The following is a 24,938-nucleotide window of genomic DNA, read 5'->3' on the forward strand; positions in this document are numbered from 1 at the left end:
GTCTACTGGGCTGGAGTGTGTGTACCCTTCCTGTTAATGACATCATTTTGATGGTAGGTGATAATAAGTGCAGGAACAGCTTCCTGTTGCTATCTTTTGCCCTCCTACTCTTTGACAGTGGGTTCCAGGATGTTCTTCTTCAATGCTTCAATGTCAGAAGTTGTCAGTGGCAGAAGCTTCCTCTTTCTAAAGAAATTGTTTTTTTAAATGCTCTCTTTTTAAGGCTAACCTCTTGGTTTTTTTCTTTTTTCAAAAGAAAGACTACACATTGGCAAGTTTCCTATTTGAGGAGGATTTCCTGGTGTTAGAAATATGCCCAACACGTGCAGCTGGTGGTCACCGGGGGCTTCCATGGCCGGGGTTGTCAGCCACGCAGAGGGAGGGAACCAGCTGCTCCACGGTGGCTTGGTCTGGTGGGGAATTGGTCAGCACATTTGCCAGGTCGTCTAGGGCTCAGCTGAATTTAGAATGAGTGAGGGGCTGATGGTTAGGCATCAAATATATGCTGAGCCCCCATGTACAACATGCCCCATTTCGGTGGCAACACTCATAAGCTCCGTGATGGAAGAAGTTACTTAATCTCTCTCTGCCTCAGCTTCCTCATCTGTAAAATGGGCAGAATAGTATTATCTACTCGGTGGGGTTGTTGTGAGTGTTTAGTGAATTAATGTATGTAAACTACTTAGAACAGTGCCTGGCGCAGAGTAAGTGCTCAGCAACGGCTACTTGGAAAATCACAGCTTACCCGCGTTCTGTCCAGTGTGGTAGCCTCTACGCATGTGTGGCTCTTGAACTGTGGCTAGTCCAAACTGAGATGTGCTGTAAGTGGAATACATAGTAGGAAAGGAAGAATGTAAAATAGCTCTTTAACCATTTAAAAAATATTGATTACATGTTGACATGATAATATTTCAGATATATTACTTTAAATAAAATATGTTGTTAAAATTACCTGTTTATTTTTACTTTTTAAACGTGGCTACTAGAAAATTTAAAATGGTGCATGTGGCCCGCATTTGTGGCTCACACTATATTTCTCTTGGATGGTGCTGGTCCAGATCAATAAAAAGTAGCCGAGAATGATTGTGAAAATCTTTTATTTTTATTTTTTTTGATTGTGAAAATCTTGAGCACTCAGTCTGAGAAGGTCCAGGGGAGAATCGGGGGCTGCAGAGACAGCTCTGAGAATGCTGGTTGGAGGAGGTCAGAGGAGGAGGAAACAGGGCTCAGATGGAGAGGGGAGGCTCTGGGAGGCCAGGGACCGGGCTGGGCCCACCGCCAGCCCAGGCAGCAAGGAGGAGTCCAACAGGGGAGGACCTTCCAGGCCAAGGACGCCACGCACAGAGGTGTGGCAACAGATCAGAAAACTCCGAAATGATGTCCCATGAGGCCACAACACCCCTCAACCTGCCTTACCCGTTGGGGGTAGCCGCTCCAGTCCCCCACCGCCCCCATGGGCAGGGCCCTCCTCCACTCAGGTTCCCAGACTTGCTCATCTGCATCCCCCTCCAGGGCTCTGGCTTGATTTGCGACCTTGTTTTGCAAAGGCGGGAGCTGCCTCCCCCTCCCCCAGTCCCCAGGGGGTTGCTCCAACCTCCATTACCAAACCGTGTGACAAGAAATGCAGCCCCCTTATTAAAATAATGTAATGTCTAACTAAAATAGAAACCCCAGATAACAGTTTTTGATGTTTTAATGACTGGGCTCATTAGACAGACTTCCCACTTAAAGTGTCTGTCTAGCAATTAAGGCTAAAAAAATCATAAATGATGACCACACCTTCTGTGGTTTAATGGTTACTCCGAAGGCTGGTCTTATTATCTCGGTGATACAGTCTGTGATAAAAAAGAATTTAAGATACTCTCCCAAGATTTATTTCCCCATTAGCAAGCTGGAGGAGGAAGGTTAAGAGTTCTCTTAAGGTCAGAACTGGAAAGGGAGCGGGTGAATAATAAGATGCCTAGAATTTCCCTCCCCCAGAACCAGCCTCCTCCTTGCCCGCCCGTGGGGAGGTCCCGCAACGCCGAGGGGTTTAACTTTTGCCTGTCACAGGGAAGTCTGTGAATTGTTACTCCGAGTGACCCCAAGCAGTTTATTTAGTTAATTGTCAAGCATGCAGGATGAACTGTGGAATCACCTACTTCCACGTAAATTATTTCCTACCCTAATCTGCTGACGATGGAGGAAAAGTCGAAAAGGGAGCACTTGATGAGAAAAACCTGGGCAAACGCATCCAACTGCCCCAAACAAAATGTCCAGGATGGGGGGGGGCGGTGCTGATGGGAGAAGAGAGAAGGGAATCGCAACGGAATGGTTTCCTGTTGCTAAAGAAATGGGGGGTGCAGGTGCCCCATCCCGGGAGTGGCTCTGGGCTCCGGCTTCGAAGGAGGAATCTGAGAAGGTTACAGCACAGCAGCTTAAAGGAGACACAAATAATTTCACAGTGAATTGTGTTCAGAAGTAAGTATAGGAGGGGGCACCTTTAGCCTTTTATTGGGTGTGTCTTAAGTGATGAATGATATTTGGACCACTGAGGCCATTAACGGAGCAGTTGTACCTGTCCTGGTGGGAGGGGAAAGGCTGCCAGCTGCCTGAGATCCAATGGTGATGACCAGGCTCCTTATCAGAGGGGCTGACTCAGAACCCAGCTGGGGCTGCTTGACCCGCCCCCCAGGCAGCTAGCAGGAGGGGCTGGTGGGGGCCAGACCCTGCCAGTTCATTTTCAGGAATTGCAGTTAATCTCCAAACCTGCCCGGTCCCTCAGATCTGTCACCTGCAACCTCCCCCACCCCCCTAGTAGAACAGGTAGGCCTGGGGGTTTTCAAAGGTGTTTATGAGGGGAGAGAGAGTGCTGGGCGCTTGCAAAGTTTAATATAAAACCAGAGGCAGAGTGGAAGTCCACTTCAATTCTCTCTACAGCTGGAGCTCCTTGGGCAGGCTTCACCCTGAGTGGAGGGACCAGGAAGAGCAGGGAGGGCCAGTGGTGAGGCACTGCAGGTGTTTATTTCAACAACTTTGGACACCTGACCGTTATTGATTGAGCATTATTCTGTGCCAGGCATTGTGCTAGGATAGATGGTGTGAAAGATGAGACAAACTTCACCTTTATTTTTCTTTGGAGAATACGCAGTGCCCCATCCTAAAACCACTTATTGGAGTAGTGTTATCATTTACCCCTAGGGCCTGCTTGGTAAGTAATAAAGCATTTTATAGGCCCTCAGTTATTCCTGGCAGCAGTCCTATGCGAAGAATAGCTGTTGTTAATCCCATTTTATTGACGTGGTAACGGAGGCAGAGTGTAACAGGACTTTTTTGGCTGTAAATGAGAGAAAACCCAACTTAACCTGGCTGAAGCAAACCAGAATATGTACTGGGTATGTAATGCAATGACCGTGAGTAGGGTCCGATTCACAGACCCCTGCACCCAGGCTCAGCAAACTCGGATGCGGGTTTCTCTGTCTCCTGGCTCTACTTCCCACACGAAATGGCTTCATTCTCAGGTCTGCAAGGCAAGATGGTAGCAGCAGGGACACGCAGCCTCACAGCCTCTCCAGTTGAAGTCCCGGAGAAAAAGAGAGCACCTCTTGCTGGTTGTTAGAGCCTTAGATCTGGCTCTGACTGAGCCTGATTGGCTGTCTTAAGTCACATGTCCATCTCTGAACCAATCCCTGTAGCCAGAGCATGGAACTCGTGATTGGCTTATGTCTGGTCACATGCTTCACCCTGGAACCAGATGCGGACTCCTTCCCACCCGACGTGGACTAGAGTCGCGAATCCACAAAAGGAAATCAGAAGCTGTGGCCCGAAAAGATGGATTGGATTCTGGGAAGACAAAACGCAAGACTCACTGGAAAGGGTGCACTGGTGACAAAGCCCGGCCTGGAAGCCAAGACCATCGAAGTCCCACAGGAGCTGGGAAACAGTGGAAGAACAGGCATCCCAGCTCTGGCTCAGGCCAACTCTGGGCTTTGGTTAGTATCCCTTTTCTAAGTGGATCTTTCTAGAGCATCCTGAACAACAACAGAAACAAAAAAGGTATTCTGAGACCCAGAGACAGCTTGGTAAAATGTGATTAGAAAGACCCTAAGTGGGTATTGATCCATCTACCATAGAGTGGCTGGCCCACAGAGGCTCCCCTGTCATCCCTCACGCCAAGTGCATCCTGTCCATCTCTGCTGGTAAAATAGCACCCAGTGTTCCAGTTCGTGCTCAGAAGGCCCCGTCAGAATGGATCGCTCCCTCTCGTGTCCTCCTCCTGTACCCTTCGGTACTGTAGCCCATCGTAGACTTTGGGCTGGCCAGTAGTTTGTGGGGTTTGTTCGTTTTTGCCAGTAGATTTTTATCTTGTCTACTATTTTAACATGTCTACTCACTTGGCTCAATGGGTGATGATTAACAGATGAAGGATTCTGAGGCTCAGCAGGAAGACTACTGTGATTGATCAGTAATGCCTGCTGAGACGGGCAGGGAGGTAACCTTGTTCTAGTTAAGTTTTGGTTGCAAGTGAAAAAAAAAAATCTCAAGCTGGTTTAAACTGAAAAATGCCATTTGTTATAAGGATAAAGGGGTATATCAATATGTCATGGGCCTTAAAAGCAGAGAAAACACTACAGCCAGACCTCATGAAAGGCTGGACTCAGGGAAGCCATCAGCAACCAATTCCTCAATATCTATCTTTCTGGGGCCATATGCTATCTCATCTTGGCTTTTCTCTACACAACTGATTGATCCTTTCCGCTCTATAGATCAGCTCTCTTTGATTTCCCCTGCATATGATAGAAGCCGGTCATACAAGATCCATATTTATATGGACATCAGTCTAGCAACATGTAGACAAAGTCTGGGGCTGGTCTGGCTGAAGTCAGTTACCTGCCTTTGATCCAATCAGCTATGGTCAGTGGGTAAGTTTCCTTAATAACCAGGGAAACCCTCTGAGGTGAGAGAAGAGCCAGTTTTCAGGGAAAAAGGGTCATCAAGGGCTGGACAGACACTCCAGAAGGAGGCTCCTTTCCATTTATTCTGTGTATTTGCTGACCGTGCCCCCATAGGAGTGGTGGAAGCCATAGTGGTAATGGTAGTAGTAACAACGGTGGTGATGGCGGCAAGGATACAGGGGTAAATCAAACTTAGACTGCCCTGGAGGGATTTACAATCCAGTGGGGAAAAATTACTTAGACCCCACACAGACTTTGATAACTGCCAAAAAGCACATCCTGGGCGGCAGGATCATTGAGTTGAATTGGTTCACCGTACTCCTTGCTCTCTGCTCACCCATTGCTCCTAAACGCCACACGAGATGGGACAATGTTTATTCGTAAGCTTCGCGATCACGTTGAGATTCAGACTTTTGACCTCAGGTGAAAGCATCTTGTCAACTGTCCCTTCCCCACTCACCCCCTTCCCTGACGGTTGGAGCAGTGCCCTCAGCCCCTCTAACAACCTGATATCCAGCCAGCCCCCTGCCCTCCATCTTTGCCGTCTTCCTGTCAAATGTTGTCACATCCTGATAATTATTTTAAAGGGAAAGAAAAAAATAAGGATCAAGTCATGCCAGAGCCCAGGAAGCAATCTGTGGCCGCCCTGATGTCATCAGGAGCCCCATTTCCTTTCCGTCTGAGTGCCCTGCCCAGAAAGTGCATTTGCAGTCAGAGAACTTAGCATTTCAGAGCTCTCATGAAAAGTCACATCTCAGCTTGTGACCTGTCTTTAAGAGATCGGGCCTGTGATTCAGTTTCCTCTCTCTCTTGCTTTTACTCTCTTGAGAAACCAAATTGCCTCCTATTTTTTGGTTTTCTAATCATACGTTCACAATGGGCACTTTCTCCTTTTTCTCTTTCCTGCTAAAAGAATGTAACTGTGTTTACCTGCCTGAATTAAAAGGAACGTCTATGCAGAGGGTGGGAGAGCATGTATGGGACCAGGGACCCAAGCCCCAGATAAAGGCAGAGCTACGGGTTCTATGGGACAGCGACAGAAGTTTCCAGGAGAAAGGGCAGCTTTGAGGAGAGACGGGTGATTGCCTTGACTGCAGCCCGCCTGCCTGATTGAGATATGGCTCTCTGTGCAGTGCTGGGTTCTGCATAAGGGCTTCCCAGCTGTTTGTCAGCTTGCAGGTATGGGCTTTTCCCCACCTGGCTGGTTGGGGGGAAGCAAGGGTAGGGGACAGCCATCTGTCCCTCAGCTGTGGGCTGTAGGAGGACAGCTTGGCGAGACCCAGTCATTCATTCCTTCCTTCAGCGGATAGTCAGTTCCTGAGGTCCCCCCTGGTTGCCCTGCCCCAGGACCCTCCTCCCAGCTGACTCTGCCCCCTCCTGCTTTGCCCACCAAACCTCTGGCTTTTGCTGACCTCTGCTCCACCTCTCTATAAAATGGCAACCCCACTGCTTGCCGCAGAAATGCCTCAAAGTGGCCGTGGGAATTCAAGGACTCCTTATTTTTCTCCAGACCCAAGAATACCCGAGGTCTAATGCACAGCATTTTGGGAGCATTGTGATAATCTGCTACGTTTCTTAGCCAGCCAAAGTTAAATCATGGTCGTCACTAGGAGAGAACTGGGGGAGACTTTTGCACGAAATTTACCTGCCCAGAGTGAGAAGAATAACCTAGACATGCCTCACCAGGTTGAAAAGCACTGTGAAGTGTGGTTGAAAATACAATTGCTGCCTCCCAGGCAGGGCAGCTAATGAATGGGCATGGTCGGACGCTGCTTTTCATCACCTTGACTGCTGTTTCCCCAGAGCTGTATCCAGGTGGAACCATTCTGCTCCATGCTCCCTTCTTCGTTTCAAATTGTTCAATTTTAATGAAACAGATATGAGGTCAGGGAACAGAAGTCACTTAAGGAGTAAGTGCATATGCAAACCGCTGGGTAACTCACTGCAATTGAAAATGCAGTAAAACCTTGATTAAGTGCACCCCAAGTAACCAGAACTCTCAATTAACTAGGATTTATTTCTTAGAATTCTGCTTTTAGGGGAAAAAGCATATCATAAGGGGGAAAAAAATCTCATCTCAGGGATTCTTTTTAAACTTCCTCCAAGGTCTGCCTGGTCTCAGTCTACTTTCTTCCTAATACCCATTTCCTTCTTCAGCTTCATTTAAAAGCCTGTGTGATGAAGACTAATGGCAGAGGGATGACTCTGAAATGTATAACGTCAGTTCAACTCCCTCCTTTTATAGACAAGGGCCCTGGGACCCAGAGAGGTGGAGTGACTTGCCCTAAGACACATAGCTGGTGGTTGCCAGCAGCAAAGTCTCTTAAATGCTGGTCAAACGCTACAACTATGACATGTCACCACCCCCAAGATTAGCTGCCTCATCTTGGAAGTCACCAAAAGGTCTGCACATGAACTAAAAACATGAGGGGAAAAGTGAGAGACTCTAGCCAGATGATAGCATCACTATCCAGGCTGCCATGACCACATTGCCCATCAGGTCCAGAGCATCTGATACGGGACAGCACGTTGGACAATAGTCAGAACAGAGTGCAGTGGCCATTGAAATTAGCCATCATTTGGATTTTGGTTATAATCAACAAGAAACCTACGAAACTTTAAAAGCCTTAAAAAAAGAAAACCTTAAGCCGTAAAATCAAAATGCTGGGGTGCAGCCCAGCATTGCCTCCTAGGGAAGACTTCCCTGAGCTCTTCGTTACCTCCTCTTCTGTGACCTCCCGTTTTGACATCTGAAGATATCTCTGGCCCTGGTTTTTCCTCTTAGCTGCCCTTAAGGCCAGCCTCAGAATAGGCAGTCACTTCTATAGGACAATTGTAGGGCACCAGGATGACAACCTTCTCCCGTGCTGGCCCCAAATATTCACTTTTCCATGATCAGCCTTAAAAGTGTCTTAAATTCCATTCTGTCACTCAGTGGGGACTTTTTAGATTTGGGGAGATCTGGGCCAGTCCTGGGCCTCTGTGCCCTCAGATGCATTTATTCTCTGCTCTGTATCCTAGGGGCTGACGTGCCAGCTGCATTGCCCCAGCTCCCTTGCCAGTGGGTTTCTGGCTAGGTTTGGCCAATGGGAGACACTAGTTGAGGGCAGGAGGAAGGGAGAGACCAGGCAGCACCCCTCACCACCACCACTTCTCTTAAATCTGGTGGCATCTTCATGGTGCCTGTGTCCTCTCTTTGGCTCCAGCTCCCCCAAGGCACCCTCACCACAGTTCTGTCACCTTCGGGAAAGCCCTGAGTCAGCACTCTGTTAATACCATCTCTTCTCTGAGTATTCCACCAGCTTCCTGCTCTTGTTAATCAGGAGTTTCCCCAGACGAGCCCCCCCACATTAAATTCTCTGTTGAATTACCTGGTCCTCACTGGTCCCTGACCAGTACAAGACCCCCGTATTAAAATGCAAGACCCTGGACACCTCCAACCTCAGTGGTCAATGGAGACCAGCTGTACTTAATGGGCTTCCTCCAGTGGGCAAAAATTTGACCCAGTCAGCTTTAATCTACTTAATCAGAACCTACAGTTAATCAGTCAACCCAAAAAGCCAGTTGAAGCAGGAACCAGAAACCAAAGGTATGTGGATACCTTAAATACTTCAACTTAGAACAGGAATGTACGTTTCTTCACCAATCTCAGGAGGTCGGTCAAGGCCTTTTATTTGCATATGGGTCTAGTGGTTGGGGTTTCTCACTGTCCTTCTTTCATAGATCATCCCCATAAATAAGGCGTCTTCTGAGGTTTCTAGAATGGATTTGTTGAAGTGAAGAACTTAAAGACATATACAAAGTACATTAGAGTGCAAAATCCTTCTAGGTGTCTGGTTTGCTATCCAATATTTTATCTCATCCACACCTAATTCAACAGCATCTTTTTAATGACTCACCTTTGAGTCTGTCACTTTAGTTTGCATTAAAATTTAAGCTTGCTTTCTTACTATACTCCTGTTTCATCCGTTTACATTATATTTAATTAAATTGTGAATGATAGCAACAAACCCAACTGGCATCAACAGGTTTGGGCTCAGCACAGCTGCTCATTGCACAGCATGCAGCTCAGCTGATGGGTGCAGGCTGATGGGTCTGGGCTGTCCAGAGAGAGGCCTAGGGGCCCCCAGTGTCCAGAGTGGAGGCCACCATTCAGGAGGTTGCAGAGGGGATGGAGGGAGGTGATTAATGCAGCACGTGTCGTAAGCAGAGGCGGCACTCCTGTCATTTCAGCCCGGGGTTCCGTGGCTGAAGGGGTAGACCCACGATGGAGAAACAAGCACCTGGGCTGACTGGATGGATGTTTCCTCTTTGTTGCAATTATCAGTGCATTAATGATTCCCAGAATGGCTTCTGCTGCCATGAATTGTATGATTGCCATCACACCTTGTTTGACGACATTCCTTCCCCCTGAGTCCTTATCTCCCGCAGCTTTGACCGGGGACTGGAGGAGTTGGGGGGTAAAGGGAGGCACTGGCCTGAGTGTGAGCATTCAGAGCACTGGTCTCTTCCAAGTGGATAAATGCAGGATACTGAGTGGCCTCTAAGGTAACACTGGGTACGGATCAATCGACACCTCTCTCAAGGACCCACAGTGGGCGAGGGGGTCAGAGTCTTCTGCACAGAGGAGACCACACAGACTGAGACACAGAAAGATGGTTGGGATCGTCTTTCGAAGATTAGAACTCAGGCCTGGCTAGAACACCTAGTCCTCTGATCGAGAGTGAGTCACTCCCCTCGTGAGCAGAGGCTGTTTCCACACCTGCAGGGTGAAGCAGTCAGACCAGGTGGTCCTAAGGCTTCCTCCAGCTCTCACATCCAGTGTGTCCATGAGCTCTAATAAATGATTCCCGTCCTTGAAGTGTGGATGGCCTAGACTGTCCAATTCAATAAGCCTGAGCTCCCTGTCCCATCAAGCACTTGAAATGTGGCTGCTCTAAACTGAGACGCGCCACGAATGTAAAATACTAGGTTTGAAGACTTAGTACAAAAAGAAACCAGTTTAACATACCTCATGATCGATAAGTCTTGAAACAATCCTATCTTGGACACATTGGGTTAAAATACGGCGTTAGAGTTAATTTCACCTGTTTCTCTTGCTATGTGGCTACCAGCCAATTTTAAATTGCGTATGTGGCTTGCAGTGTATTTCTAACGGAGAGCAGTGCTGCAGAGAGAAGCTGCACCAACAGATAACGAATACCCGGGCAGTGCCTGCTGCGGGAGCTCAGAGAGGAAAGAGCACGGTGGGCTGGATGAGGTCAGCTGACAGGATGCCGTGGGAAGGGGGGTGGACCAATCCAGATAACAAGAGGCGAGGGTGAGTCTGTGTGGCTGGGGTAAGCTCATAAGCAAGCAGGAAACCCTCATCCTGCAGCACAGTGGCCTGGCTGGCCAACCTCTCTGGAAGGGAAGGGCGGGAAGGCTGGAAAGACAGGCCCAGGGTTACGCTGAGCATTTGTACTCCCAACCTCTCTCCACTCCCGGCTCTCCCATCGCTCACCTTCCATCCTCTACTCTCTTTTCTTTTTCGACACCCCTCACTGAGAATGCTCAGCCCAGTGAGGGCCTTCAGGATGGGCAGAAGCAGAGGGAGAACTTGTTTCATTCTTCCTGCCTTGCTTGTCTACAAGAGCAGTTCAGCATTACTCACTGGGGACATTGATGGTTCAGGAAAGTGCGGAATTGCACCTGGAATTCTATAGGCATCATTGCAAATGACTTGTAACTGCCTGGTCAAGAACTCTGTGGTAGAGATTCGAACCCCAGCATTAGGGCAAGTAGCCAAACATCGAGGAGAAAGCTGCTCCGGGGTTGCTAACCAGCCAGCTGGTGGAGTTCCGGCCGCTGAGCGCACTTTGCCTCTCCCAGGTCCTGGGCCCGGGGGCTTCACGCATCAGCACAGAGACAGGACGTGTGACTGGCCTCCTGCATGCTGAGCCTCGCTTTCCCCTTAATGACCTGAGAAAATCCGGGGACTTGTAGGGAAAAGCACATGCTGTCTGGACGTGGGTGTTTTCCTGTCACTTCCCATGCCTGCAGCCCACCCCATGTGAAGCTTCCTGAGGGCCAAGGGTGGGAAGGGCTTGGGGCTGCCCGCCTCACTGCTCCACTGCCTGGCTGCCCTTCTGCCGGCTGCCCCGCCTCTGAATCATGAGACTACCCTTGACGGTCTTGGGAAGAGAGGAACCTTCCAGATTTAGAGATGGGGAATCTCAAACCTTTTCTGCTCACTAGATGTACCTGGGGAGCTTTTAAATTATACCCAGGCCTGGCTCCACCCCCAAGTCTGATTAATTAGGCTGAAGTAGCCAGGTGACAGTATTTTTCTAAGAGCTTCCCAGGGTGGATGGAAAACAACTATTTAGGTTTAGGATGAAACTTTATCACCTTGCTATTCAAAGTGTGGTATTTCTTGAACCAGCAGCATGGGCATCTCCTGGAAGCTGATTAGAAATGCAGGCTCTTAGGCCCCCTGCCCAGGCCTCTTGAATCAGAATCCACATTTTAATGAATCCTCAGTTGGTCAGCGTGCACAGTGCAGAGAGAGAAGTGCTGTTACCTCTGTACATCAGAATCACCTGGGGGAGATGAGGACGCTAGAAACCCCGGGGCCTCTGCTTTCTGAACCGGGCTCCTTAAGTCTGGGCAGGACGCGGGAATCCTCTCTTAACCAGCAACCAAGATAATTCTCATTAATTGGAATAATGGGTTTAGGACTTTAGTCTTTTCAAAGCACATTTCCTCCCTCTGTGATTAGCAAACCTGGCGCAGCGAGGGTACAGGCACACCACCACCAGGTGAATTGTGTTTTCATCCCATCGCTCTTGCATCCAAATATCTTCCATTGCTCCCCATTGCCTATCAAATTAGGTCCAATTCCCTAGGCTGGCATTGGAGAAGCTCCATAATTTGACCCCCTGCCCACTGCCAAGTTCACACCCACAGTTTCTTTCTATCACTCTATCACACCAACCAAAATGGAACCACTTGAGACGCTGAACCCATCTTCTGTTTTCATCTCTTTCTTCCTTTGTTTAAACAGGTTGGGGCGGGGTGGTTGTTCTATATTTGATAGGCCATCTGCCCAGCCCCTTCGCTGCCTAAAACTTATCCAGCCCTAGATGCTGTCCATCCTTCAAGGCCCAGTTTCCCGGACAGCCCAACCTCAGAGCCATGTGTCCTCCTCTCAGCTTCTGCAGGGGTGACTTAAGACAGTATCGTTCACTTCATGGAACCCAGGGTGACTGGAGGCTCTGGAGGACGTGCTTATTTTCCTGGGCACGTGTTCTTCCTCCCCTGTTAGACTGTGAGACTAAATGAAGGCACAGACCAAGTCTTTATGCCTTCATTGTAATCACTTCTCTCTTCCCAACCCTATTTAGCGCTGTGGCCTGTGCATGGCCAGAGTTTCATTTGATTGACAGTGGATGTTCCAGTCAAAACCTTGATGATCAGGATGTTAATGCTGATGCTGGTCACACACATTTATTTACATATTTATGTGAATCTGCTGCTTTCAGCCTTTTTGAAAAGTAAATGGTAGCTTTAAAGAACAGAAAAGATGAAGTAGAATAGGAAAAGAAAGCAAAGCAATTCATTAAGAAATAAGGAAAACTCTGGAAAAATGCTCCCTTGGGCCCCCTTGGGCTCTGTCAATCACTGGTCCTGGGTCCCGTATTAGCAAGCACCAGGCAGCAGCCACAGAGCAGTCCCCGGATCCAGGGATGGGGGCGGAGGGATGGCCCCGCTGATCTCAGCTTTCAGAGGGGTCTCACAGCTCGGATCACTGCATGAAATCGGAGAAGCGGGAGGGTACCAAGAATAAGAACATGGCCTATGGAGAATGCAGATAGATCCTGGAAGGGGGTCTGCAAGTCCCCCCCACTTGGTTTAAAGGAGCACCGTATTCAGCGTTTTGGCCTGGAGGATTTGCCTTCTCCTAGGAGATCCAGTGTCCTTGTCACTGAACACACCAGAGCTTTCTCACCTCTTTGTTCGTAGAACTCAGACGTCCTCCTTATTTGGGCCTCTCGGCGCCTCATCCAGGCCTAAGCACGGTGGGCACTCAAGAGCAAAGAGCCGAGGCTGAGGAGCCAGCACTGGGAGACTCAGGGCAGCTCTGGCACACTCCTGGGCAGCTCACTTACCATTTCTGACCCTCAGTGTTCTCCTCTGGAAAATGGGATAATTATAGTTACTTCTCAGGATAATTGGAAGGAGTTACTGAAAAAAACCTATGTTAACCCTTTAGCACAGTGCTCACACAGAGGAAGCACTCAACAAATGGTACCTATTATTATTATTATTTGTACCATGGGGATAACAATACCCACTCCAACACAGAGTTGTGAGTATCAAATAAGATGGGAAGTATGAAAGTGTTGCAAAGTTTAAAACCTGTTGCACATCATATATTCCTTCCTTTAACAAATAGTCCCCTATCTGCTCAGGTGGCTGCAGGAAGACGAAAGATCACAGGCCGGCCCTCAGAATCCAAGAAGGTGGATAAAATATTCGCCTGTGTCTCCAAGGCAGCAAAGAGGGAAAGATGACGTCTGCCTGAGCAGTAGGGTACTTTCCAGCGCTTCCACGTGAACCCTGACGTGTGGGCTTCATTGTGGCAGACGAGAGGGACTCTGGAGGTGAGGAGAGTAGGAGAGCATTTCAGGTCACAGAAGAACTAAGTGAGTGGCAGGGCCATGCATGGTATGTTGGGGGAACAGAGAGTGACCCAGAGTGACAGAACAGTAGGTGTGCCCCTGTGGGACAGTGGATAGGATGCAGGCTCTGGACCTGGCTTCCGGTCCAGCACCACCATCAACTACTGGGTAACCTTGAGTATGGTTTTTTTTTAAAAGATTGGCACCTGAGCTAACAACTGTTGCCAATCTTTTTTTTCTGCTTTTTCTCCCCAAATCCCCCCCAGTATGTAGTTTTATATATATTTTAGTTGTGGGTTCTTCTAGTTGTGGCATGCAGCATGCCACCTCAGCATGGCCTGATGAGTGGTGCCATGTCCGCGCTCAGGATCCATGGCAGCCCAGGATCCTCAAAACCCTGGGCTGCCAAAGCAGAGCACACGAACTTAACCACTCGGCCATGAGGCTGGCCCCTTGAGTATGATTCTTAACCTCTCTGTGGCTCAATATCCTATCTGTAAAATGAGGCTAATCATGATATCTACCTCAGGAGGTTGGTGTGAGGATTAAATGAGATAATGTGTGTACTTAGTACTTAGTACTTAGTACTAAGAACTAATGACTGATTGAAGGTGATTGAGCAAGGTGACATGATCCAAGTTGTTCGCTAAGAAGATGAATTGTCAGCAATGTTCAGAGTAGACTAGCACACAGAGAAAGAAGAGGCAGCCCTGCCACCCGCCCTGTCCCTGGTGTAACCAGGGGTTCCCTGGGACAAATAGTAACCAACTGATGGCTTGTCCTCTGATGACCTCTGGCTGAGATGGGCCAGGCATGTTCAGGCAGCAGTGGGGGATCTGGAGAGGGAGCCAGGGCCCCTCAGATGCCTCCCACAAAGGCCAGAGTCACTGAACCTGCCAGTGGACACAAGCAGGGTCCCTGGCCAGGGCAGGGAGGGGTCTCTGAAGACCCCAGACATTCAAAGAGGTAAAGGATCCCAGACCACTTTTCCTTCCAGTGAGCCCAGAGTCCAGTTCTGCACAGTCAGCACTCAGTTTCCCCTGAAGAGATTTACTGTTAGATACTATTAATAGCTGATGTGTACTGAGCACTTCCTACCCACCAGGCACTGTTCTAAGTACTCACATTAACTCCTTCAATCCTCACAACAGCCCTAGGAGGCAGATATTATTCTTATTATTCTCCCCATTTGACAGATGAGAAAACTGAGGCACAGAGGTTAAGTCACTTGCTCAGAGCCACAGCTAATACACAGCAGAGCAGGAATCCAAACTCTGGTCTAGGGACTGCGTTACGTGTGCTACTCCTTGTCACTTCGTGTTGGTTCAGGCAGGATGAATTCCCGCCTCCTGTTAGCCTGAGACAGACTTCTTTGGTGAGGCAGATCCTATTGGGAGAGAGGCGATGAGCCCCATCGGGCGTGCATCACAGAGCTGAAGGTGCCTGCGTGGGGGACGGGTCCCTCCCTCAACCTCCCTCATCCTCCGCCTCCTTTCTCCAGCACACTCCCATCTCTTCTGCAACGCCTCCTCTCAGGAAAGAGCCCGGGGCCTAGACAGCAGCCCCTTGAAAGCAAGGACTATGTCTTCTCATTTTTCATCCCCCATAAGGCCCAACAGAGGCCCAGACACAAGGTAGGCCCTTGAGTTCAGCTGAGTCAATTTGAATGAACTCATTCGTTCTAAGATGTAAATGAGTGATAAGATTTTAATGACACCACTCCCAGGGACGGGCATTTTAATATGGGCTAAAGTCCAGGATTGGCTTGCCCCAAAGGAATGAAGCTTTGATTGTGAAATTATGGGCATCGGCTAGCTGGGGAGGCTTGGGGGGACAATAGGAAAGGGGTTGACAGAGGTGACAGAGGCCCTTTCTGGCTCCCAGATACCATACCCCTCACTAGCAGCCACCATCTCTGCTTGTGTCCCGCCAGGTGCGCAAACCACAGACTCTCCAGGTCCTGATGCTGGGGAGCCCGTGCTGGGCTCACAGGAACCCAAGAAGTGTGTGGGAGGGCTCAGCACTGGCCACGAGGGTCCTGGGAAGCTGGTTTTGGCCGTGCTGGGTCTGAATCTGAACAAGCACAAGCCGTGAGACCTGGGGCTGGAGAGCAAGGTTCTGGGGGCCAGAGCAGTTCCCCCATCTGTGGCTCACAGCCCACTGTGGTCTCTGGGCGTCTGTTGAAGACCCCAGCAAGGTGCAGATGTGCGGCCCCCAATGGACTCAGCCTAGGAGGCACAGGAGCTGTGAGGGAAGGCTGGACGGGACCCCAAGAGCCACCTGCCACCACTCCCAGGAGTTAGCCCAAAGCTGAAGATGGAGCAGCATCTAATATGACAAGTGAAATGAAAGACAGTGTGAAGTGAAGTGGAGGGCAACTCAGTCCCACGCCCTGTGTGGGGAGGAGACGGTGCCTATTTGGTAGCACTTCATTCCTTGTCTGCCCCCTGGCCTCTGCTCGCGGCTGCCACTCCCCTTCCTCTGCTTCTGAAAGCTGAGCCTCAGCTGGGCTCGGGCCTTCCCCTACGCCTTTCACTGCCCTCTGGGGTTTCCCTCGCTGCTCTGGGGCCGAGCGTGTGCTCCCTACCTGCCTCCCCAGTGCCACACTTCAGCACAGTGAGACATCCACCCAGGGGTCTTGGACAAGGACCCTGGGTGCAGAGGAGACCTCATGCCCACAGAAGCTTCCGGAACACCTGAGTGTGGAGACCTTCCACAGGCCCTTGGCAGGAAGACAGGGGAGGAATGAGGCCATCCCTGCAACCACCCAGACAGACGTCCTGGCTGTGTTTAAAGGCCTGCCTTGGCCAACACGATTCACTGTTCCCCACGTGGGACTACAGCACGTCCTGCTCCCCACCCTAGGCCGCTGAAGGTCTTCCCTTCTTCAGGGACAAGACAGGAGGAAAAATCAGTTCCGGACAGGGACGGCTAACATAAGGCTCTTTTTAGCCTCATAACCAGAAGGCGCAAAGGGGCTCCCTGACAGGCACCACGTACAATCAGGGAACTTCTTCGATTTCATCTTTTCAGGGCTCTGAATTGTGTTTTGCTGCTGACTGGGTTGTAAAGGCCTGTTACAACAGCCTATTACAGAGAAGCATCCCGTTATAGTAGAGAGATTTCCATGTCCCGGCAAATGGCCCACACAAATGGGAATCTGTTGATGGAGACAGAGGCAACTTTTTTTTTTTAGGTGAGGAAGATTGGCCCTGAGCTAACATCCATTGCCAATCTTCCTCTTTTTGCTTGAGGAAGATTGTCCCTGAGCTAGCATCTGTGCCAATCCTCCTCTATTTTGTATAGGGGACACCGCCATAACATGGTTTGATGAGTGGTGTATAGGTCCGCACCTGGGATCCCAACCAGCAAACCCCAGGCCACCGAAGCGGAGTGTGCAAGTTTAACCACTGCACTGCGGGGCCAGCCCCTGGAGGCAAAATTTTCTACAGCAGGCTCCTCTTGTCTCTCTCTCTGATTCCAGTGTGCTTTTGGGTGGAGAGAAACGTGTTAAGTTCTCTTGGCGTTGTCTGTGTGAGGAGGGATGGGCTGGAAGAGGCAAGGGGCAGGGAAAGAAATTAGAGTGGACAGAGGCACACTGAGAAGGGAAGAAAGCTGATGCGAGACCAAGATTCTTACAGATTTCTGGTTTGGCTTCAGTAACAGTAACAGACCCTCAGGATATGAGTTCTAGAGAGACGCTTGGAAATCAACCATTTAAAGCAGTGTTTTTCAAAATGTAGGTGGCAACCTATTATGGGTCATTGGATCAATCTAGTGGGTCACAATCTACTGGCTTAAAAAACTTTAGGTAGAAAAATAGAAAATACCAATGTGCATCCTATGGAGTGAAATATTGTTCAATCAAATTTTCTTTCAGTTTTATGCACACACATTCATATCCTAGTCATGAAGCAAAATGTTATAGTTGGTGAGAGTTGAAAAAAGGTAAACACGGGTCTTGTCCACCGATACCTACATTTTCATTTTAAGAAAATTGAGGTTTAGGGAGAGAAAGCCATTTGTCCAAAGTCACTCAACTCGTGAAATTTGAATCCAGGACTTGTGGCCTGACTTCTAGGCCAGGCCTCATCCCCACAGTGGTTTCCTTTCTGTGAGGGCACTTGGAAGCATACATGTGGTTCTGGAGCCAAAGGGACCTGCACTGTGCTGTGGGCAAGTCACTCAACCCTCTGAGCCTGAGTTTTCCCATCTATAAAATGGGCCCATACCCAGGGTATGGTAACGATTGTGAGATTACATGAAACCCATGGAAGGGACCTGGAAGGGACCCAGATTGTACTATTTGCCTTTCTTTTCCTTTCCAAATATCTAGTCACATAATACAACTCCCCTAACCAATACTTCCCCCCAAACAAACATCCTGGAGGGAAAAGCTCCTCCTTTCTCGGTCAGATTCCAGCATTTCTCTGAGCTTGCTGGTTCTCTGCTGAGGGCCTGAGTGACAGCTTTGTTCCATCTTGGGTCCCTGCAGATAAGGAATGGGATTGCTGGTAACGTGGGTGGATTGAGAAAATTCCAACATGACTAAGGATTTGATCACACCTGGAGACCATTGTGGAAGAATTTTACCTGTAGATGCACCTGCAGAGAAAAATGATGGCTCGGATCCCACCTCCTGCCCCAAACATATGGCCTTGTTATAAGGCTTGGCGTGTTGGAATCTTCTCCAAGCACATGGTGCAAGAAGATGGTGCATAATTATTTGGAAAACAAATGCTTTCTGGGGACTTTTAATTTCACTCAGAATGCCACAGGACCACAAACGATTGTGGTACCCGAAAGAGTGAGGGACCAATTTTCTTCCTCTTGGTATCCTCTACTGTGTAGACCAGCACTGTCCTATAGAAATATGCAAGCCACATATTCACTTTAAATTTTTTCTAGTAGTACTATTTTAAAAAGAAAAAGAATTAGGGTCATGAATCTTAGTGATATATTTTATTTAACCCAGTTTATAGAAAATATTATTTCAGCATGTAATTCATATAAAAATTATTAATGCTCTATTTAACTTTTTTTTGTACTAAGTCTTCAAAATCCAGTGTTTGTTTTACACTCACAGCTCATCTTCATTTGGTTAGTCGAATTTCAAATGCCCAGTAGCCATCTGTGGCTGGTAGCTTCCACGCTGGACAGCTCAGGTATAGTCATTTGTGCATAGTAAGAGTTCATAACGTTTTGCTGAATTGATGCTGAGAATGGACACCTGTTGAACGGCAGGCAGGATGCTGAGATCAGAGGATTGAGACCGAGAGAAGAAAATGGGAGAAGGGCCCTGATGGTGAATTTGGAAAGAAATCCCTTAAAATGAGCAAAAATGTAGCCTTTAAAACTGCCACAGAACTGCCTCCCTTTCACAGACTACATCAGATGTGTTTGTCGGTCATGACATAGAAAGTTCCAGAGGTTCCCAGAATCAGAAAACCTGAGTGGAAAGTGTGGATTCGATGCCCCTGTGCTGTGTGCTTGTGGGGCCAGTCATGGGATCAGGGGCCATGCTGAGCCTCACTGGCAATGTGGCAGTTTAGTTGGCCTCGGGTTGAGAGCTGTCCCCCTGAGGTCTCATTTTTATTGCAGGTAAACTTTCTACTCCCTTCTTGAATATTTGAATCAAGAAGAACCTTAATTTTAGCTTTTGTTGTCTGTGCGTTTCAAGGAATTTACTCTAAGTAAGAGGAGTAGCTCAGTTTGTCTTTGTAGAGGACGAGTTCTTGGGGGGAAATGGAAATTTGGCTGCCCCATTGACACTCCACATACTGTGTATGGAGGAACCATCTGCTTGGTGGAAGGAAAGCAGCCTGGAGCACTGTTTGCCTGGCAGCTGTGTCACTAAGATGAAGACATGAACCCTGAATCATTTGGGGGCAGCTGACCCATGTCCAACCCAGATTCTGGAAGGCGCTGGAGAAATCAGGACTAGGAGATGAGGTCTAGGGCCCTTTGAGATCTGTTGTACCCCTTGGAGGGTACAACGTCAGCATCAGGCGTAATGGAATGCTAATGGTGGGGCGCAGGCCGTGGATCTGTAGAGATGGGAAGGAGAGGGCCACTGTGGGCCGGGGGATGGAGGGGCTGCCTGGGACTGGGTTGGGAGACAGTGGGTGCAGGGGCCATGTGACTTCTTACCTGCAGTTCAGGTCTTCATGTACAGCAGCTGTCCAGGGCCTCTCTTTGGGCTTTTATCCTCTCTCTTCCTCCAGGGTCCCGTTCAGGGGTCATTTCCTCCAAGGTAGTTCCCATCCTCCCTTCAGCCTCGCCCAGCAGGCTTGACCATTCCTTTCTGCTGCCCGCTGTTCCCGGTACACATCTTTGTCCACAAATGTAACCTTCAGGAGCATGTTTTGTTGTGTGCGAGGCTGCCTGGCCGTCTCGGCTATGGGATCCTCCAGGGAGAGCTACATGTCTGCCTAGTGTCTGGCTCCCAGGGAGACTGCAGTAATGCTGATGAGAGGTTAAATAGAGGCTGAACGGAAGGAAAAATGCACGAACTCTAGGTGGGAGAAAGAAGCAGGAAGGCGCACATGGGCTCGCCCAGGCTCTCTGGAGTGGCAGAAGCAAAGGAGGAAAGGTGGACAGGTTGATGGCTGGTCCGGGAGGAACATGGGCTCTGTCCTTGCTCTGGCCCTGTGGACTCTGGAGGCTGGCCCACCCCTAGCTGTGTGCAGCCATGACGGGGACTGGCCCAGCCCGCGGCAGCCTGTGTGTCAGAACAAGTCAGTCCACATCCCCTGGTGGCGTGTCAGCCACAGCCTGCTGTCAGATATCTGGTGTGAGGTACACCTGTGCCCGTGTATGGAGATCACTGATGAGGGCCCTTCAGATCGACGGAATGGTGCAGAGACCGTTCCTTCCCGCACAGATGCACCGAGGCCCACAGAGGTGAGATGGTTTGCCAAGGCCAGGCAAGGACAGATGGGAACTAGAATGATGCCTGGGAATTATAAATGCCAAGCCCTTGTCCTTCCTTTCATCTGCATCAATTAGTGCCTGGTTGCAGCTCCCTGAGCTTCACCTTCATGAGCGCCAGTACGTGAAGTCTGTGGACCCTCACTGGGGTCCGTGGAGAACTATAAAGAGGTGTGAAGTGGAAGGCGCAGTAAATACCCAGATGCACTGTCATTTACAGGTGGCACTGATGACTTCAGTGGGCAGGCGAGCTGTCTTCCCTCAGGCATCTGAGAGTCACACGTATATGTCTGTCCAAGTACCAGAGCTACTGGGTAGAGGAATCAGGACGGCGTCAGCCGAGGAGCCTGAAGGGTTTAGGTTGACGGCACGCTGGCCCAAAAGCCCTTGTATTCCACGCAGGGCTGATCTGATCCCGGGCTACCGCCTCACAGCTGATAGAGACCTCGAGATGTCCCTTCCACACCAGGTGGGCTCCAGATACCATTAGAACGTCAGCTGGGCTTGCATGTGTGGGGGACATCTCCCTGTTTGTGGAGGAGCAGTGGTGTCTTTAGCCTTGTTGTGTGGCTGCTGTAAGTTTCGACAGTTCTGCTCACGGAGGAGGTGGAAGGGTGAGAAAGGAGCTTGCTTGTGCCCCGTAATCCCTGGGCCCTCGTCCACTGGCTGCAGACTAGGCTTTCTTGCCAGCAGAGGTGCCTGTGCTTGTCTGCCTGGAAGTGGAACCACAAACCCTTTCCCCAGGACCCTGATAGCCCACAGGCATGAAGTCCTGGGGGCCACATCCTGCCCTACAAAATGGAACCACTTGGCACCATGAGAGCCCACTGGGACAGCTGGCCTATCAAGTGGGCTGGAGCCCACTGCCTTCTCCCAGTGTGAGCACGTTCTGCCATGAGTATGGAGCCCAAGAGGCTCCAACCAAGAGGTGGGCTGGCTGCCTTCTCCTTGGGCCATGGTGGCTCACTAAGGCACAGCCACTTTACCGCTCTACTGAGGGAGGTGGTGAGGAGAGGCTGAGGCAGCCAGGAAGCGATAGGTGAGGGAACAGAGTGACAGCACCCCTGATCCCACTGTGGATGAGTTTGTCTCCTCCAAGGGAGGTGGACGCTGGGCCCATTTTATTCTGACCCTTGTAGAATTAATCCCCAAGATGCTTTGACCCTCCAAGATGGCATAAGGGATTTTCTCTTTTAAGAGTGGGTTATACTTTTAAAAACTAGGGCTAAATGTTTTCTTTCATTCATTCATTCATTCACTCCATAAACATTCTGTGCCTCTCATGTGCAAGGGGCACTGGGCTTGACGCCATAGAACCCACATGATGCAGGAAGTCATGACTTCCATGTGGTTGAACTAAGAAGAGCCTCGGACCCCTTGGCTTCCAGACACACACATGTGTGCCATCCTGACACATGCGTGACCCGCAGCAGGGCAGATAAGCTACCCAGGCCTCAGTTTCCCTATCTACAAATTTGGAATAACTGACTTTTCAGTTCATTCAGCTCTGAATACTCTATAATTCCCCCAGGAATCCCCTCCTGGGCATATACTCGAAACAAGTGAAAACAGGGACACAAACAAGTCCTTGTACATGAATGTTCATGGTGGCACTATTCACAATAGCCAAAAGGTGGGAACAACCCAACTATCCATCAATGGAGAAATGAATGAACACATTGTAGCATAGCCATACATAGAAGGGGCAAGGGGGCAAATTGTTGAATTTGCCTGAACCCACCCTGAGGAGGAAGGAATAGAGAGGGAGGGCAAAGGAGCAAGCATTCCTTTAGCACCCAGTTCTAGTGCCAGGCATTGTCTTGGGTGCTTGTAGATGGATTGTGTGTTCCATCCGCAGAGGACAGATAGGGTGTCCAGGGAGGCTGCAGGGTCTTCAGCCAGTGGTCCGATTTCTGCAGGTGTAGACGGATTAGCCAACAGAGCAGGTGGGGCCGTCCTAGACGCCTCCATTTAACCCGGACACTCTCCCATTCAGGTGCAGGGAGGAGAAAACCAACTCTGGGAAAAAGCAGAAAGGATTTACCTGCCCCTCCCCACCGGAAGCAGCCCTGGAGTTCTTGCTCAGAAACAGCTTTGTGGTTTTTGCTCCTCCGGAAGTTGCAGGTTAAGCCCTCGGATCCCATCCTGGGAGTGGGGAGGTGGGAGGTGGAATAAGTCAACCCAGATGGTGCAGTCATTGCGCTGCTGCTCCTCTCAGCCAAGCCCACAGGAGGGGAGGCAGAGCTGCTCTTGGGCTTCCTGGAACTGCAGGCACCAAACAGGTCCCTGGAGGTTCAGGCACGCGCCTCCTCTCTGGGCTAGCTGTTGCCACTTCCATCCTGCTTCCTTCTTGTCGTCTTGGGGCCCTGGGCTAGAAGCCCTCCCACATTGCAACCCCACCCCAGACAAGAATGCAAGGAGCTGCAGCCAAAACCCAAGGGCGCCTCTTGTGTCCCATATCTCCCATAGAACCAGGTGGGCATTTGGGTGGGGAGAGAAAGACCAGGTGAAAACCGAAAGTCTATTGAGTAGGCTGTTTAGCAATGCCTTCGATGGCAGCCCACACGCGGAGGAAGCTCACTGTGCATTTCTTAGTGATAATAGCTGTAGCCCTGTGGGGTGGGAGAAATGGGGCTTGAAACAGTACACGGAGGAGAGGCCTGTATACTGGGAAAATGGTGAAACACCCCTTTTCTAGTCTCTTCTTGTACCTTGTGCCACCTCCCTCTGCTCTGTGCACTTTGACAGATGATGTATTTTGATGCCGGCAAAGGTGTGAGTCTAATTAACTAGAGAGGTCAGAGAGTCAAGAAAAATTGGAGAATTAAAAAAAAAAAAATGGTGCCAGTACATTAATGACTATGTGACCCATCACAAAAACAGCACTAAATGGGAAGGACTTTGGCCAGCAGGAGACCTGGGTTTCAGCTCCTTTGATGAACCAGGAGTCCTTGACCAAGCCTTTTTCCCTCCCTATTTCCCCGGCTACAGAGCGCTGAGAGCTTTCTGCTACATATGCTTTGACTCTGTTCTCTCTGTTGGGCCAGAGAGAGCGTCTTTGAGAGTAGGCCCTTACTCTTCTCTCCATTCTATCACTGGAAGGTTCTTGGGGGTTGGGAAGACTGGGTCTCTCTCTCCCAGACCGAGTTCTAGCTTATTTGACGTGAGGATGTCATGAAAACCGTACTCTCTATGCAGGAGATATGGCACTGAGCCAGCTTCAGAGCGTGGTTATCCACACGGGCTGCTGGGATGGCCTAAGTCATTGTGCTCTGCTGGGGTTCCCTGGTGCCCAGTGGTACTCATCCATTCATATGACAGGCACTCACTGAGCCCCTACTCTGTCCTAGGCCTGCAGCTGGGGGGCTCGAGGGCCGCCAAGACAGGGAAGGTCCTGTTCCCGAGAGCTCACGTTCCAGGAGGCCATGTCACTAGGCCCCCACTTCATGCCCAGCCAGGGGCTGAGAGGCAGGACAGGGCCTAAACCCTAAGAAACTTAGATTTCCACTGGGGACCACGGGAAACAAATTAGAGTGAAGAGAGAAAAGGGAGAACTAAGGACAGGGGAAGAAACGAGATCCAGGATCAGGACCGGGGCACTGAGCAGAGCAGGAGGCGGGCAGGGGCCGAACCACCCACACCAGCAGCAGCAGGGCCCAGCTCAGAAGGAAAGCGGGTGGGGAAGCAGGGGCGGGGACCAGCTGGCCAGCCACAGCCAGACTTAGCCCTGCAAAAAGGGAATTGCAAGGTCTTGTTGGGTGGGGAGGGGAGGAGAGGAAGAGGCGGAGGGGGGAGGCGAGGCCTTCTCCCTGTTCAGATTCAGGGCCTGTTCGAATTCTTTGGCCCACAAGAGCAGCCTGCTGGGAGCCTGTCTGTACCTGCCCGCGACACTGCGCCCGTCCTGGCCCCAGGGACTCTTCTGTTCCCATTGTTTCCCGCACCCCACACCCCAGCCCAAGAATAAAGATAACCATCCCCTGCCCACCACCGCCCGCCCTCCCCACCCTGGTGACTCAGGCTGGTGGCCGGGTGGCAGCCGCGCTTCTCAGCCTGGCTCCGCTCAGCTGCCTACATCTGCTGCTGATTTGCTGGGCCGAACCAGTAGCCTTCATGTCTCTGTGACCTAAATTAGGGTGGGGTTTCTTTCCTGGATTAAAAAAAAAAAATGGTACCTTTCTCCCCCTGTGGTGTGCAGATTATTATAGTGTCTGCTTGCTTCCAGGGGACAAGAAAGAAAGTGAACTGGGACAAGTCCAGTTTAATTGCGATGTACAGCTGCCCGAGGTCTCCTGTCCACTCTGGCCAGTTCTGAGCCAAACCAGTTTTTCATGGCCAAACTGGGCCCGGTTTCCACAGCGTTTCCTGTCAGGAACTTCCCCCGCCCAGTATGTGCTGTTAAATAGGATCCTTT

At 50.0% G+C, this 24,938-nt stretch overlaps 1 protein-coding gene across 7 annotated transcripts in view; it reads left to right on the plus strand.

Annotated features, from left to right (window-relative positions):
* The window catches only part of ZBTB7C (zinc finger and BTB domain containing 7C), a 347,966-nt gene that overhangs the window by 281,411 nt on the left and 41,617 nt on the right, over nucleotides 1–24,938 (plus strand). Inside the window, exon 4 of one of the 7 annotated variants that reach the window (XM_046671520.1) lies at nucleotides 22,524–22,651. The exons of 5 other annotated variants lie outside the window; for them this stretch is intronic. In XM_046671520.1, coding sequence (XP_046527476.1) covers nucleotides 22,524–22,651 — 128 coding nt within the window. Of the gene's footprint in view, nucleotides 1–3,795; nucleotides 3,972–22,523; nucleotides 22,652–24,938 lie in introns of those variants that run through there. One more of the 7 variants, XM_046671521.1, reaches the window with a different exon arrangement.

Source organism: Equus quagga, chromosome 9 (assembly GCF_021613505.1).
Source record: "Equus quagga isolate Etosha38 chromosome 9, UCLA_HA_Equagga_1.0, whole genome shotgun sequence".
NCBI classification, from domain to species: Eukaryota; Metazoa; Chordata; class Mammalia; order Perissodactyla; family Equidae; genus Equus; species Equus quagga.